The 16,713-nt window shown below is 39.7% G+C and overlaps 1 protein-coding gene across 1 annotated transcript in view; it reads left to right on the top strand.

Moving 5' to 3' along the window:
- Positions 1–16,713, top strand: part of DOCK3 (dedicator of cytokinesis 3) — a 1,382,531-nt gene that overhangs the window by 964,492 nt on the left and 401,326 nt on the right. The window contains exons 8-9 of the mRNA XM_078661294.1: positions 5,344–5,385; positions 7,212–7,366. Coding sequence (XP_078517420.1) covers positions 5,344–5,385; positions 7,212–7,366 — 197 coding nt within the window. The remainder of the gene's footprint in view (positions 1–5,343; positions 5,386–7,211; positions 7,367–16,713) is intronic.

Genomic DNA, 16,713 nt, shown 5'->3' with positions numbered 1-16,713 from the left:
TTTGCGCATTTTGATTGGGAAGACAGCACCCAGAAGAATAACTGAGAGCCACATGCATTTCCAAGAAGGGCACACTCATAGTGCATGGTCAGAACAAAACGTTACGTATTGAAGTATGCTAGTTGATGAGGTCAGGGTGCAAAATGCATACACATAGAGGGCCTCATACACAGTGCTAGGACGCCCGTTGCAGAAGGCAATTTTAGTGCGTTTTGCAGATATAGCAAGGTTAATTACATCTTAAATTGCTTTGCACTCTTTTTAAGAGAAGATTAAGATCAGCATTAAGGTGAGAGAAATTGTTCCAGCATCTGTTAGCTAAGATTGAAAATTTGTGTCAACTATGTTTTTCTTTGCTTAATTTCTGGATCACCAGACATACAATGATGTGGTTACTAGTGCTCTGGAGGTTTGTCAGCAAGGTAGTCTGGTTTGTCGAAGTAAAAGTAAATTGGATTTTGTCTAATACAGTACATTTTAAATTGGATGTGAGCTGGCTCCAATGTCCTTTGGCCCATGACCGGTCCAGCAACTCATTCTATTACTACTTTCATTAGAGCCGTTATGGTAGCTGAAGGGCTTCTCAGACTGTGGTTTCCTTCAATGCATTTATTATTTTATTTATTTGTTTGTTTTTATCATGTGCGGCTGGCACAGGCAATAGCTGTGGGGTGGGGCAGGGGCGGGCGGGGCAGAGGCGGGTGGGTTTTAAGTGGACAGATAACAGGATAGGGAGGGTAAAATTATTATTTTTTTTAAACCAATGACCTTGCACTGCCTGCATCGCCGACTCAGCATTGCGGCGAGTAAGTGGTTATATTAATTCTTTTTTTTACTTTCCCTATCCCGTTGTCGATCTACTTCCCCTCACCCGCCCCACCCCACCGTCCGACCGCTGTTACCTGTGCGGGCCACGCCTGCTTTGATTGAAAATGGAGGGTTGCAGTCTGCTGCTGAACAAATACTGTTTTAGATGATCCATAGATTTGCAGAACATTAGCGGGAGGCAGTGATCTTCATGGAGGGCACTATAAAAATTCAAGCAAGATACATACATTCAAAGTCAACAGTGATACACTATTGCCGCCTGTAGCCAGAATAACCATTAGAGGACAGAAGCAATCCAAAAGTAATCATACGAGCTGAACACATTTCAACTCAATTTCGGTAAGGTACTTGAAGGATACATACATTTGTAGTCATCCGTTGTCCAGTAGTAGGGTGCATGAAAGTATAGACCTGTGAGTAGACAACATTAGTGTTCATAATAAATAGGATAGTGATAGATGCAAGAGAAATGGATATGAAATATACAGGAGGTTGATAATGGGCTCCACTTCAGACCTTTGTGATGAATGAAACATAAGGGAATGGTACTATTGCAGCTAAGAAGATTTAGTCAGTAGCAAGACTTAACAGCCAATGTGACCCTGGGCAAAACAAAGTACCTTTTAGTACCTTGGCTTCTTTAGCAAAATTTAATGCACACTTTATGCTTGATCGAGATGTAGGGAACTGAGTAGAGGGCACGGACATCTCACACTAACCCAAAGGCGTATTAATGCCTTCCAGGCATGTAATTCCAATAAACACCTTCATATAATATCATCTATGTGACGAAGTGTGAATTTGGGCCGCAGTGAATGAAAGTATTACCTGCAAGTAAAGTGTACATTGTACAAGCATATATAGTCTTTTTTTCGGCCACGAGTGTTCTGCCCTTCAGTAGTACTTTACATTTTCAGCACAGGTAGCCTACACACCTGGCTGTCGGTGCAAAGCTGCTAAGTTCCTTTATCTGTTATGTAATATTTAATAAGAATGTGTAAAAGCCCCAAAACCGGGTGGCATCCAGTCATGTGGACAAGGGAGCCTGGAGGAATCTGTAAAAAGGAGAGGTGAGGCATCAAGGTTGTGGGAGGGATGTAGTGGGCTGTATGGAGTGAAGAGAGAGTGTATATGTGTGGCTGTTTGTGTGAACTACTGAAATCTCTATTTGGTTCTACTGTCTATCTGAGCCTCTGTTGTGGTAGATGTGGTTCTTCAGTGGTTCTGCAGTAGGGTCTAAAAGAGTCTGTTGGAAACTATGTAAAGGTTTGATAAGAACTATGTAAGAGACTGAGCCAGGGTCATATCGGGACAGAAAATAGGCCGGGATACCAAATTAGAAGTGATCCCCATTAGCAAATCAGATAGCTAAACAAGCATTGGGAGTGCCAATAGATCAGGCTGTAAATGGGGTGTTGTATGGTAATGTGAAGCATTACAAGTAATTAACATGGGTATGGATATGCATTTATGTGGAAGCAATGAACTCTAGAATAATAGTGGTGTAAGTTAAAAGGGCAAGTGGCAATTGCACTGTCAATCAAGAACTAATCATCCTTGTAGGTTAATGATTGCCCTATTTTCATATGTTCTACTGCCAGAGAAAAACATCATAAAATATCTAGTTACCTTTTTGTCACCATTACAATGTCTTGGGTGTGCCCCTGAAAGTTCAAGTGCGGGCAACTAGATAAACAAAATGATCACATGCACTCCTGGCTCCCAACGTGTCTCTCTCCTGGTGATTCTCACATAAATGTCCGGTGACAATTGTGCTGTCAAGCCAGAACAAACAAAGTGGCTCACATTTGCAAATCAGGGCATTTTTAAAGCTGTGCAAGTGTTTTGCAAGTGTATTTGGTGTTGCGGCAAGCAATATTTGTAGTACTATCAGAGAAGTCAACAGTAAAAACTGACCCACAAGGCTATCCTCTTTCTCTATACCTCCCTCCCTCCCTCTCCCCTCTTCTCTCTTTCTCACACTCTATCCTCCCTGTTTCTGTTTACCACTCCTCTATATATCTACTGTCTGTACCTTCTGATCTGTCCTCTGTCTCTTTCTCTCTCTATGGGTTTCTGAACGGTCTTGCTTAGGAAACGTTTTGCTCTGGGGATCGTGACTGATCAATGGATTCCTCTCACTGACATCATGTGAGGTCTTTAAAATCCCCAAAGTGCCTAGGGATCTTTGGGGCATATTACCAAGCAATAGCGATAATTATCGCTATTGCTTGGTTAGAGACAAAAATTTACCGCAAAGCTGCGGCGATTTTTATCGCAAATAAACCTTGGTATTACCAAGGTTTATCGCAAATGCGATAAAAATCGCCGCAAAGCATGAATATCGCTGAAAAGTCAGCGATATTCGTGCATTATCGAGCTAATGCTCTTAGCCATGTTATCCACCTCTTATTGGATAACATGGCTAAGAACTGCTCAGGGCAGGTGTTAGCTTTTGGAGATATTCGCGCTTAGCGCGAATATCTCCAAAAGTTGGTAATAGGAGATAGCGATGTTAGCGACTGTTTCGAGTCGCTAACATCTTGGCACGCCCACTTTGCATGTCATTAGTGATAAATATCACTGACATGCAAAGCGGGGCCCAAGATGGTCGCTATCTCCTACGAGCTGTCGCTAACTGGTGTTAGCGACAGCTAGGTAATAGGGAGATAATTTTATTTCCGCTTTCTTGGCTTTTAAAGCCAAACAAGCAGAGATAAACCCCCTTGATAATATGCCCCTTTGTTTTATAAAACAAAGCCTTGACTAGTGTGTGACAACATCCCTTAGCTTTCATAAACCTTCTTTACTTACATGTTTCTCTGATTCCCTTGTTCTTCTGAAGTTGAAGTCCCCCTAGAGTACACCCATTCCTGGTGCTGCATCAGTTTCCGGGTATGCCCAGGTCTGACAGTGAGGTCCAACCCAGGAGATGACATTGCTGTAAAGTAAGGATCTGCTCTGATTCTTTTCTCTTGGAGTCAGAAAGGTATTTTAGATCCAGTACTACAACAGTGTTAATAAAGTGTGGGATAGCTGTGCCATTCTGTAAAGCAAAGTATTATTTTAATCATTGTCATTTCAAGAAACAAAGTAAAAAAAAAATGTCTCCTTTTCCTAGTCTGATAGAGCCCATAACCTGTGACAATTGGCTTGTGATGGACAAGTTCACACATCACACTGTTTCCCAATTATAAAATAGCATATGCCTTTATTTCCTGCCAGGAGCGCCCTCTCTCCTGTGGTACCATCCCTTGGTACAGAAAGCAATGCTGATCTGTTGGTAAGAGCTGTGGTAAGGACCCAAGAGAGGGTTTGGAGTCAGTGGTCAAACTTAGTCATTTGGGCCAACAGTGTAGGATAATCATCAGGATAATCGTCACATTGTAGGGTACTCCTGGGTATAAAATCTCTATCAGGAGCATTCCAGCCAATGTAATTAATAACTATATGGCCCTATTCCGAGCGGCTCCAGCTGCCAAGGAGAAATAAGTCCTGGTGATACCTGTGTCAGGTTATAATTAGACCTAGATGACATTTCTGTTATGCCGGTGTATTCTGTCATCATTTTGTGAAATTTGCATTTCATTGGTTAAGCAAAATTCCCGAAATGACTTGACTTCTGAAAAACTTTAGGCCAGTAAGATCAGAAGCAACCAGAACGCGAACATATATTGATCTTGGCACTTGTGATTTTTTTAGCTGTTTTTTAACGAGAAACGTGTCTTTGCATCTGAAGCATTTTGCTCTGAAACACAGCGTTAAATGACAGTTTTGCACTTTACTTTATTTCATATAATTTTTTCCAAATTTTGTGTACTTACGCAAGAGCAAGTTGCACAAATTTCGCACACCGCAAAGAGCAAACTAGCTGCCACAGGCACCATTGATGCTTGCAGGAGGTTGTCAGGACTGCTTTTTCCTCCTGCAATAGAAGGGAAATCCCCCATACCAATATGAACAGCCTATTGTGAGTGCTTAATATTTCACAAATAGGCATCACTTTCAGTTCCAGAAAGGAGTATATATCTGTGACAGGTTGTTTCATTCATGCTAAGCCATCAGACATAATAGAAATCACAACATGCTATGTTGCTCACCACCACTCACCGTCACTCCAGGATCACAAGCAGCACCTGTTTCCTAATGTGTACAATGAAGACACGACCCTCGGGTTCACTGGGTATGTCTAGGATGAAGACACTCTTGCTCTCGTTAGAAATTTAAGTTCTGAATTTGACTTATATGAGAGGCAGTACTTACAACATTGAAAATACGATAACAGAAGTCTTGAGAATGGTGAAAGTTGGGTAGAGGGCAAATGTGTCACACTGTAGTGAAATTATTCTAAAGATCTAATCTCTAGTACTATTGAAATCTAGCACAATAAAAACATACTTTGCATCTACTTATAGAACGTAGCAATACATCTGCACAGAAATGGGTAGAGTTATTTGGATCAACAATTAAAGTTAAACACTAACTAATTTTACTAACTTTTTCTTTTCCCCACAGCATCTGTCCAGCAGGCACAGTGTACAACAAAGCACTTCACAGGTGAGTGAATAAGAGAATATATTTCTCCTATTATCTCTTTGAGGTAAGACTGCCCTGACGAGATGAGGCATCCAGATATATCAAATGTGGTTTGTAAATGCCATCGGGACGCATACGAACATCATATAGGATACTATTGCACGGTTTATCAATTATATATTTTATATTACGTTAATTTTAGAGGATAAGTACGAAAGCAATGTGTTAACAAAGATGTAAATGTTTTTTTAAAAAGAGGAAGTGAAATACTGGACTGGACTGTTTAGATGTCTGTAGTAACAGAAAGAGAACAATATTTTAATGTACAGTAAATAATGTTGGGTTTAAAAAAACACGTCTGCTCTTTGTAAATGCTGTGGCGTTGCATACCATACGGTATTAGAACGCTGAATAGGCAGTAGATAGTGGTAAAGCTTAGCAGAGTGGTTTGGGGATGTCATTCTTTAAATGCATTGCCATGCTTCCATTATAATTAGCTGTAAGGAAAAAAATCAGTCTGCAACAACCCCATCACTGGAACATAATCCATATAGGATTACTTTATTTCGATCATTCACATTTGGAGATTAGAATACTGGGGGGAAAATGCCAACATCTTATGATCTAGCCAAGACAATCGTTTCTAATGGTGAGATTGTTTAATCTATTGTGAAAACAATCTAATGCCTTTAATCCTGGGGAGATGTATCATAAAGGGAGGTCAAAACTTTGTAATTATGAGGACACAGAAATGTATCGTCTCTCCAGGCTCTCACTGCTCACAATGCTTTATAGCTAAGCATTCTAATGAGGCTTGCTCCAAGCTGCTCCGGTTGTTGTTACATGGGCAACTGACACTAAAATGTTATTTTCTTTAGAGCTGATGATCTGCTGATGTTGGCATTTGGATCAGCTGTGCTGCGGAGAGAGTCACATAGCCACTAACTGATGCAAAGAACATTCACCCTGCTTTGTAACATTGCTTTCAATACTTACCCTTTCATCTTCTTTTGGTACACATCTAAAAAGCTTTCAGCCCCATGTGATCTGGGTTGCTAGATGATAGACTTCCCCTTATTGGTCTGTGACATCTAAAAATCTTGCGGTCTGTGGTAGGCAAGCCGGCACTTTGACAGAATAATATGTATTACTCAAAAGAGGATTTTTGTAGGCTTTATTTATATATGTATTTTAATCCTTCAATCCTATTTAAAACGTTTCTTTCCAGTGAATTTAATACATTTATTCTGAAAACTCTATTCATATAATGAAAAATTAATCTCCTGCATCTAGAGAGAAATGTTATTTCATAGGAGGTAAAAGGTTCACTCCTAAAGGTATAATTTAATCTAATGGTATATTAATCCTTTGTTCGTGATAGTACCCTAATGGTACATACATGCTTTATTTCCGAATCATCTTGAATGTTCAGAGAGATTAACTAATTATCCAGGGAGACTGTTTAATCTACTGGGAAATTAATCATTCAACTCAGGAGAGTAAGAAATTAATTGTGTATCCTTAGAGACTAAGTAATGGGTTGAGCCACCTATCAAAGCAAAATGGATGGAAAACTGTGGCAGTTATTTTTTCCTTCAGATGGCAATATAAATGAGTCCTCAGAATGAATTTGTGAAGAAAAGTGAATTTGTAAATTGTGAGGTCATCATATCTTCCCATTATATGTCTCTCTCTTGACCTTCCCTGACCGCCGCTTAAATCAAGTCTATTTTTCAATAAACTATTTTTGGTTCTCTTTCTTTCTAAATAGTTAGCTTGTTTTAAAAAAAACTGTGACTTTTGGGTAGCTTATATTATTGATTTTTTTGTGTGTGCCTGTTTTCCAGGTTGACACATTACGCCAGCGTCATGGAGAAGGATGCCGCATGCCTGTTCCGCATCACTTCTTTCTCAATCTGAAGAGCTTCACTTACAACACCATTGGAGAAGACACTGATGTCTTCTTTTCTCTGTATGACTTGCGAGAGGGCAAACAGATCAGGTATTATCAATAATACTGACATCTTCTCAACTTACAAAAATCATGGATTGCTGTATACAATGGCTTTCATGGGATTTTCTCCTTCCCTTGCCCATGGCACAATGCATGAGCACGGTGTATGCTTATTTCAAAATGTTGCCATCATGTTCTGTCTGCAAACTGAGACCTGAGTTCTTCCAACACTGCTCAGACTATGATGTGATAGCAGTATCCCAGGACTAACTCTTATTCATGAAGAACCTGGGGAAGTCATGGAAATAAAGCAATGGTTCCCAAGGGTTCATTCATTCAAAATAATCAAATGAACTAATATGACATCTGCTTGTTGAAAGGATGCTGAATACAAGTAAACATTTAGGAAAAACTATGCAGAATTAATCAATGCACCAACAAATTAATTAAAAACAAGATGAATCAGGAGATTGCATATAAGTAATAAGAAATGTATTGTAGTTATATGCAGTCAACATAAGAACAAATGACAGATGGTTGCAAAAAAGTGCACACAGCGCAGTGTTATATGTGACAAGTGAAGCAACATAAATACCACCCAAATAGCAAGAGATGTATGACTGAACTGTGGTTTGTTCCATTCAAACACAAGCAAATAAAGCCCCCGTTGATCCTTATTTGCTAATCACTATTGTGTGTTCTATAGAATCTCAGTTCTTATTTTCAACTCTTTGACATTTGTAGAATAGATCATTGGGCTCAAAAGGACAATAAATTACCTTTCCGCAGGTCCTAAACAGAAAGAGGAAGTAGGGCCCTTAGTCCAATGTGTTTACTTGATAGACAAAGTAAGTTACACGAATATTTGAAAACTCTAATATACTGCTGGCAAAAAAAGAGTCAAGAAACATAGAACACAAAATGAATACACTATCCTCTATGAGATTCTATCAGTCAGTCAAACCGATGAAAATTGAGTGCTTTACCAAATGAAAAAGGCTCTATACTTCAGATGACCATGATAGAAGCTATAAACAAAACCAAAAACATGAAGCCACACTGTATGCGGGCAAAAATGGCCAATCCATTATGGATTCATAAAATGTAAGCATGTGTAGTCCAACTCAACAAGGTATATGGTTTGACAAAAGAAGGAAGCACAGCTCAGTAGAATAAAAATGTGAGCTCGTCAACACAGCACCTAATCAGAAGGTGAAGAAAAGGTGCCTAATAGAAGATCTATGTAATGTCAAAATGGCCGATTCGCAAAAAACTGCAAAGAGTGAGGGTGAAAATGTTCACAATACAAAAAGGGCTGTGCTATTTAATTTAGGTGCCCATTAGGTGATCATATGATAAAGGGAAAAACTTTCAATATTCAGCAAGAGTCTACAGAAGGGTATTTCCTAAATAGTAAAAAATGCAGTCTGCTTAGGAGTTGACAAATGTATGTAAGACCAATCATACCACCATTAAAAATGTGTGTCCAAGTAGAAACCATAAAATGGTGAATGAAAAGAAGAAAACTGGAAATGACATTGCTTACAAGGCAGTCATTCACTGAAAGAAATGGCTGCAAGTCCACAATTATTCATTTGCCAGCGTACATCCTGAACACAGTCAGTTAAAAAGTTAAAACACAATAATAATAATAATAAAAAAACTACTTATTGATGTGTCCTTGTGAGTAATGTATATAAAACAACAGTCCCTCGTCTATGCAAAACAAAAAATTACAAGCCAGGCAGAAAGCAATGGCCTCTAGAATAATACATCAATTATGTTAGCTAATTAACGTTTGATGTCATTACTTTATTTGAGAGACCATCTTATGCCCAACGTATTTATATCAGATGATCAGATACTCAATTTTCCAATTCTAAAAATGCAAATGAGAATGGCACATAGTAATAATAGTTTTATGTGTGTATAGCCATGCTTCGGAGTTCACAGAAGTCATTGAGTCCATCCATTTTATTACATAACTGGTCTATCCATTTGCACTAACAGTTGGCTAGGAGATTCCTCATGCGTTTACCTCTGGAGTGTTGTCAGATCACTTCAATCACCTGCTATGCCCAGTCATTCTCTGTAGGCTGATGTGTAATGTTCCACCACTGAGGCAATATAAATTTCACATCAAATTGTAGTCATATGTAGGCTAAATCATTACTGTACCATTGTGTAGTGTGCCATTTTTAGAACTTGGGACAATGACATTTAATAGCATAAATTTCATTTGGTATTTTACAATTTGAAAACAAGGTCAACATTTGTCAGTGTTACCAAAATTCTGACATTTTGGTATTTATTGTGAATTTGCAAGCTTGGCATCTGCAATGTCAGGATGACCTTGAATGGCAGGTAGGCCCACTGAGTAGTTATACAGTCATCTAATTTGCAATTTCTATAATCTCTTGCCTTAATATAAACCTATTGCCTGTAAAGGCAAGTAAAGGGGATCTTGGTACAAATGTGTCACCCGTTTTGTTTGATTATTTTCTGCCTCCTAATACTGACAGGCTTAAAGGAAATGACACATATCAGTAGGTCAGAGGTTTGGGTTCTGTCTTTGGGTTCACACATGAACTCACAGAGGCAATGCCATTTTCCTCTGTATGTACATTTATTCATCAGCACTTGGTTGTAGTGAAAATGACAGTTCTGTTTTTTACAATTTCATCTAATTCTCAGGAACTGCCCTGACAGAAAGTTCTCAGATAAGGCCTGAAGATGGTGGCTTTAGTGCAGTAGGAAGGAATTTCTTGCTTCTCGGTTCACTTGCGGAGGAGTGTGGCATATATTTGTTTTTCATGCTGTACCACTAATTCCAAACACCTAACTTTAATTTTGCTAAACTGTGAAGTCAACAATAAGGTCAGGGCTCATTTAGCCAAACTGCAAAGTCTCCTAAAGTATCCAACGTGCCATTCCAGATTACAAGTTTGTCACCCATGTATTTATGCCACATGTGAGTATTCTGAAGGGCTTGTCATGCGAACAAATAACTCTTGCTACAATAAGATGAACAATTTCTGGAGCAAATCAAGCTCCCAGGCTACTTCTTTCTATAGTAAAACAAATTCTGTATTGAACATAAAGCAATTTTCTCGGAGTGTGATCACTATTAATTCCATAATGAAATCTAAAAGAGCAACTTCAGTGTCATAGCTGGACTATAATGCATTTCTAATGACTTGCTGGGCTGAGAGGTGTTTGTGTAGAGGGGCTCAGTTTCTAATGTTAACATGATATCTTCTTCGCTATTGAACGCAGTCTATCACACTTTTAATAAAGTCTGTACTGTTACGTACGTATTACTTCATAGGAGGCTTTTGTGGCTTGATGAAGAAGTCAAACAATAGCCTAACACCTTTAAAGTCTATGCGCACCCAGAGACTATTGGTTTGCATGGTAAATCCTGCAGATCACTATAATCTTTAGTCCTATGTGTAAATAACGGGTGTTCTCGGTTGGGAGCTATTAAGAAATTCATATTTATTTGTTACTAATGCTGTTATGGCTAACACTTTGTCTGTGACTTTTCTGATTTTCATTTCTAGGTTTGTAAGAGGATGTATGGATTCGTTTTTAATTGTGATTGGTAATTAAAACTTTTCTTATTATCTGCTGCTCATACTTGAATGTGACCGTGTTTTCATAAGATACTTATTAGCAAACAAAGAAGGCGAGAGATTTAGAGAAGCAACTGGCCTCTGTCTACCCTCCGCTTTTGACCCTCCTGCCCACATGATGCTGGCTGGGATTCTTGCCTTTGGGGGGCAGTTCAACCTAATATTGCTTGCAAAATATTGTTGTGTCAAAATATTGTGTCAAAAATATAAGGGACAAAAATATTAAGAAGGTAAAGTGTTTATATCGATGTATATAGATTTTTCGCTTACTTCACAGACAGTATATATATCTTCAAGATACATGGAAGTGGAAATAAAAATAGTACACTTATATTTACCTGTATGACTTACCTTTTCATTATTTTTGTCCTTGACATTTTTGATACAATAGTGTGGTACCACAGAAGTCTCGCTGTTGATATTTCGACATACAACCCTTTGAGAATATTGTACCCAAAAAGTCTACTGATTAAGAGTTACTAATCCCTATATGCAATATAACATATGCTAAGTGGAGTAGGTGACTTTATTAAACCTAAAAAATAATCTTGACATTATCACCAAGCCAAAAAACAAGGATGGTCTGAATGTTCTTCAAGATACATCCAAGCCGCTAGACATGCATTAGAATTCTGCAACGACATTGAAGGTGCTCCATTACATTTCACTATGGAATTAACAGACATTGCACTCCAAGATATATGGTTTAATTTGGCCACTATGAGGGGACTGTATCCTATGTATTCTTAAAGTGGTATCCTTCCATTAACTTACATGGATTTTTAGATCTGGCTTGCCAATGCAATTGTCACCTGGCCTTTAAACCTACATCAATGTTACTCTACAGTTCTTTGCTTCCTCGCAAATACTTACCCATTTGCATTCACATTACTATACAACATTCCTTTAGAGACAGATGACGTCACAATATCTCCAGTCAGATGGGGGTCTCGTAAATCTTGGACTCCAGTATGGAAAAAAATTAACCCGTCTCACTGGGCTCTTGTTATATGTTCACAGATTGTTCTCATAAAAACTACCAGCAACTAAATTATCTTCTTCACCATTCTTCCATTGCATTTCAGAAATTATTTTTGGCTATAATGTGCATTTAGCTTCCACTTTCCAAATATCCTGACCACAAAAGCTTTAGGTTTTACACCCATTTCTGAAGATGCATTCATGAAATATTTCATGATTCTTATTGTGTGCAGGACAAGTTTGGCATTCATTCTTTGTACTGAGGAATATATCCCTCAAGAAAAGCGAATGAAAAATTGATGGCAAAATATAAGGTTTTTCTGTACAACATCTGTGAAAATGTTATAGGTTTTACAGATAGTTCACAATTTGGTTATGCAGTTTCACATAGACTTCAACCATTATTCAAGTTGTATACCACATTTTTTTAAATTCTACCTTCCCTCTCCCACATTCGGTCTGATGTACTGAGATACAGGCTGCAAAAAGTGGTCTCCAATTGCACACCAACTTTTTGCAGCCTGTCTCTATGTGACCTACATATTAATAGATAACGTCTCAATATCTCCAGTCAGATTGGGGTCTCAGAAGGGCCTCCCTAATGAATATTAATTGGGCAGCCCACATTTTGCTACACTCTGTGATTGGCTATAAACATAAGGACGGTGGCCTACAAGGCACTGAAGAGCACCATCCTTTCCGAGATGCGTAACTTTTTTTAAAAAGCAGTCCATGCTCCTTTTTAAAGAATGGGTGCTGTTCCTTAAATTAATGATTGCTGCTTTAAAAAAATAACTGTTCTTATTGGAACATTTTTATTGTATCCACTGAACTTCTACCTTCTGCCCACGAGGCCACCCAATGCGATTCACAAAAGGAAAGTTGTCCAATAGGGATAGCTACCTCTTTCCAAATCTGTTACCAGCTCCTTTCAGGAGTTAACCTTTCAGTGAATGGTGATTTCATTTGGAGTCACAAACTATTGATACATCTCAACTAAATCACAGTTAGGAGGGTTGCCCCTTTCCTGCGATTCAGAATGTTGTAGTCGCAAACGCTGATGTTGTGTGAATCACAGGGTTGTACACAGCAAATTATTTCCTATATCGAATCATCTATGTACTATAAATTAAGTTTACCTGCATGTTGCAAGGCGGAGAAGCGAAATGTTACTCAGAACTCGAAGTCAAAAGACAGTAGGGTTATTTGTTGGATTTCTAATGCTCAGACACTAGGGCTATCATGCACGTGCAGACAGAAGACTTATCATTTTGGCTCTGCCAATCCTTCATACTCTGTCCTGAAACTGCAAAAGTGATGATAATGTCATAAGAAAGCCTTATCTCTATGAGGTTTAAACTCTTTCATGTCAATAATGAAACATCAAGTGCCGTTTGGTGTCAAGGAAAAACATCACCAGTAGGTGTTGCTAGCTGGCCCTCTCTAAATAGCCGCTTATGATATAATATTAAAATGCAATACATTTGTCCTATATATCAAGTGGAATTTCCCTAAATATCATACATTTTCCTAAATGCCACTTTTTCTCTTTGGATAAATAAAACACAGACCACCACCCTGAAAATAAAAGCTTTTTATTTTGAGTAAATCTATAACTTTTGCTCCAAATCCCAGATAGCTTTTTAAATCAAAAGCTCTCATATTTATGTACTACTGCTGCATATGGACAGAATCTGGATGTGTCACTCACTTGCATCACAATTATATGTTAGTGTACCTCTGAGAGGCTTGAGGCAGTTACCAAAAGTTAGGGATCCCCTCCTGATGCCGCGATGGCCAACCAATGGTATGGATGGCTGCCATATGCTCTAGTAGGCAACATTAAAGGCAACATTGGTGATAATTGGCAACACATTTCCACCAACTTAACTGGCCTTAATTGTTCAAGCGATTGCAAACATGACTAGGATTATAGGATTCCCACAATTTCCAATAAGAGCCTCCTCTTGCCACGGCTTTCATAATGAGCAGATATTGCAGTAACAGTCAGATTAGGTGTTAGGAACCAGGTGTGCGAAAATTGGGCCATTTGTCATCAGGCAGACCTGTATCCGACCCTGGGATAATACTCCGTCTGACTTGTAATGATGGGGAAGAAATGGTTCCCTTATATTAGGCCTTAAAATGGTAAAAGGTCCTTCGTAATACCTAGGATGCCCATGATCTAGCAAGAGGGTCACCTCACATCAAGAACACCATAATACCCTAATGACAATGAATGCCCATTGTACACCGAAAAGGTCCATCATTATCCTTGCAATGCCTACAATATTCCCTCCGGGCATACTCTACCAGAAACATCTTAGTTCTTAGCATGTTTACCACCATCTCTACCATATTCCTTGTCAGATTGACTGCTAAGATTTCCTCTCATCTACACCTCTCTCCTAATCAATTGTCTTCATGTTTTAGTCCCCACCTCTCTATCTGCGTCACTCTACCTAGGTTTTTTTACCTTTATCTTTGTTTCCTTTTTAGCACCTACACAGTTATTTGTCATAGTTCTCATCCATCCTTGTATTCTTATAATTTCTCTCCCATATCAGTCTACTCTCCAATATCAGTCTTTCTCCCTTTCCTCTTATTTCTTTTTTTCTCCTCATTTACCTCCTCACTCTTTTACAATGTCTAGCTACTCCCAATATCTATTCCCATTCTTCCGTTCCCACCTAGTTCATTTTGATTGTAAACTTTGTTTTTTTCCCACTTTATTCCACTTGCTTTGTCTTTTCTTCCATCCCTTCAATTAAATTAACATCTGTTTCTTCTTTCTTCCCTTCATTACTTTTCATCCTTCATTCATTCTTCCTTACCATGCTTCCATTGCTTTGTTCCTTATAACTTTCCTTTCTCCGTGTTCCCTTTTATCCATTCACTGTTGTCACTTTCCTTCCTTTTTATTCCCTTCTTTTTGTCTTTCATTCTTTAACCAGACAACGTACATTCTTTGCTTCCTTGTTCTTTAGTTGTCTTCTTTCCTTTTTTCTTCCCTTCTTTCTTTTCTTCCTGCTTATGTTCCATCTTTCTGTCTGCCTTTCTGCTTTCTTCATAGATCCCTCCCTTTCTTCTTCCCTCCCTTCCTTGTCAATTTTGTTCTTCCTCTCTCATTTGCAGTGATCACGTCTCTTAATCAGTGCTATTTCTATCATTCCCTTTCTGTCTGTGTTTGTTTTATTCACACCTCTCAGTCCGACTGCACATCTCTGTGTTTGGATTCTGTTGCAGTTGTATTTGTTGTATTATATCTAAATACCAGTGAGTCTGTTGTAACTGTAAAAGCAGGGCCTTCACTACACCCTTTATTACTGGCTGATGATGACAAACATCTATAAGATCTCACAACCAATAAAAGGTGGGGCAGAAATCTCATTGGCAAGGCCACAAATTTGCTTATGGTGCCCTGCTTCTTTCAACTGAAATGGAGAAGTTTGGAGCAACTGTCATAACTGTGGTTGCTTTCAACACTGAGGGGCGGATTACGATGTCATTCAAAAACTCTTCCGACCGAATCGGTTTCGGAATAGTTCTTGACCGAATCGGGATCTGCGAGTCCGACAAACCGATTACGATGCTTCCAAATATCATTCGGTCAGACTCTCATTGACGTCAATGGGAGCCTGTGTTCCGAATGAGAACACAGGCTCACATTGAAAAAATGGTGATTGGGGCACTCAGTGACGGGCACCCCATGGTGCCTGCCACACTGTGCATGGTTGTAAAGAGGGGTCCCATAGGTACCCCACAGGCTCCAACCGGAGGCCTACGGGTGAAGGGGGACCTGCTACAGGCCCCCAAAGTCAGATTCTGACAGCTGTTTCGTGTCGGACAAACTGATTCGGAACGGCTATCAGATTGGGACACCGTAATAGCTCGGTCAGAAATAGTGTCCAGAGAGCTGTACGATTCGGCTCCGAATGACTCGGTCTATCCGAATGCCGATCAGAACTGCTTCGAACAGCCTGAACAGTTTTGTTGCATCATAATAGGTCGGTCGCACATGTATCTGATTCGGTTGGAAACATAGGTTCCGTATGGGATTCGCCGAATCCAAATCCCATTCTGAGCCTTTCCGAACGCCATCGTAATCGACCCCAAAGTGCCCCATTATGGCTTTGGCGGTGCGAAAGCCGAGGTCAGACCGCCCGCCGTCAGATTAGTATTTCCTCCTGTCTGGTGGGCTGCTTTTTGATGTTCCCACAGCGGTGCCTCTAATAATGGCCACTGCAATGTGAACACCAAAAACAGTTCATGCACAGCATGGATTGAAAAGACCATGATGTGCACAAACTAGGGTGCATGCACACAGGGTGGTACATGGTATTCCCTGCTTTGTGCATCCCCATGTGGAGGAAGCTTAGGGAAACCTGCAGTGTCCCGCTTGTTTCCTCTGCGCCACAGTGTTTATGGAGGAGGAACCTCCATAACACCGCTGGCGGAGAAGAAACTCATAATATGCTTGGCGGGACTGCAGCGGTCCTGTTAAGCATATTGTGGCCTCCTGACTGTCACTACACCACCAGAGAATGATTCCCTAGGGGCTGCAGCGGTCCCACCACCTGACTCATAATAAAGCGGTTGGGAGACTGCCACTGCCACGCCCCTGCGAGTTTGGCAGTCCATGGACTAGATTATGGGTCTGGCACCCATAATCGGGGCCTTAGTGATCCCCACCAGGTAGGCATAGATCTCTAAATACAGCAGGCAGTCCTCCAGCGAGTGGTCTCCACTCACAGGGCAGGATAGTTTTAATGAATTGGT

Source organism: Lissotriton helveticus, chromosome 9 (assembly GCF_964261635.1).
Source record: "Lissotriton helveticus chromosome 9, aLisHel1.1, whole genome shotgun sequence".
NCBI classification, from domain to species: Eukaryota; Metazoa; Chordata; class Amphibia; order Caudata; family Salamandridae; genus Lissotriton; species Lissotriton helveticus.
This window is presented reverse-complemented; position numbering and strand designations above follow the sequence as displayed.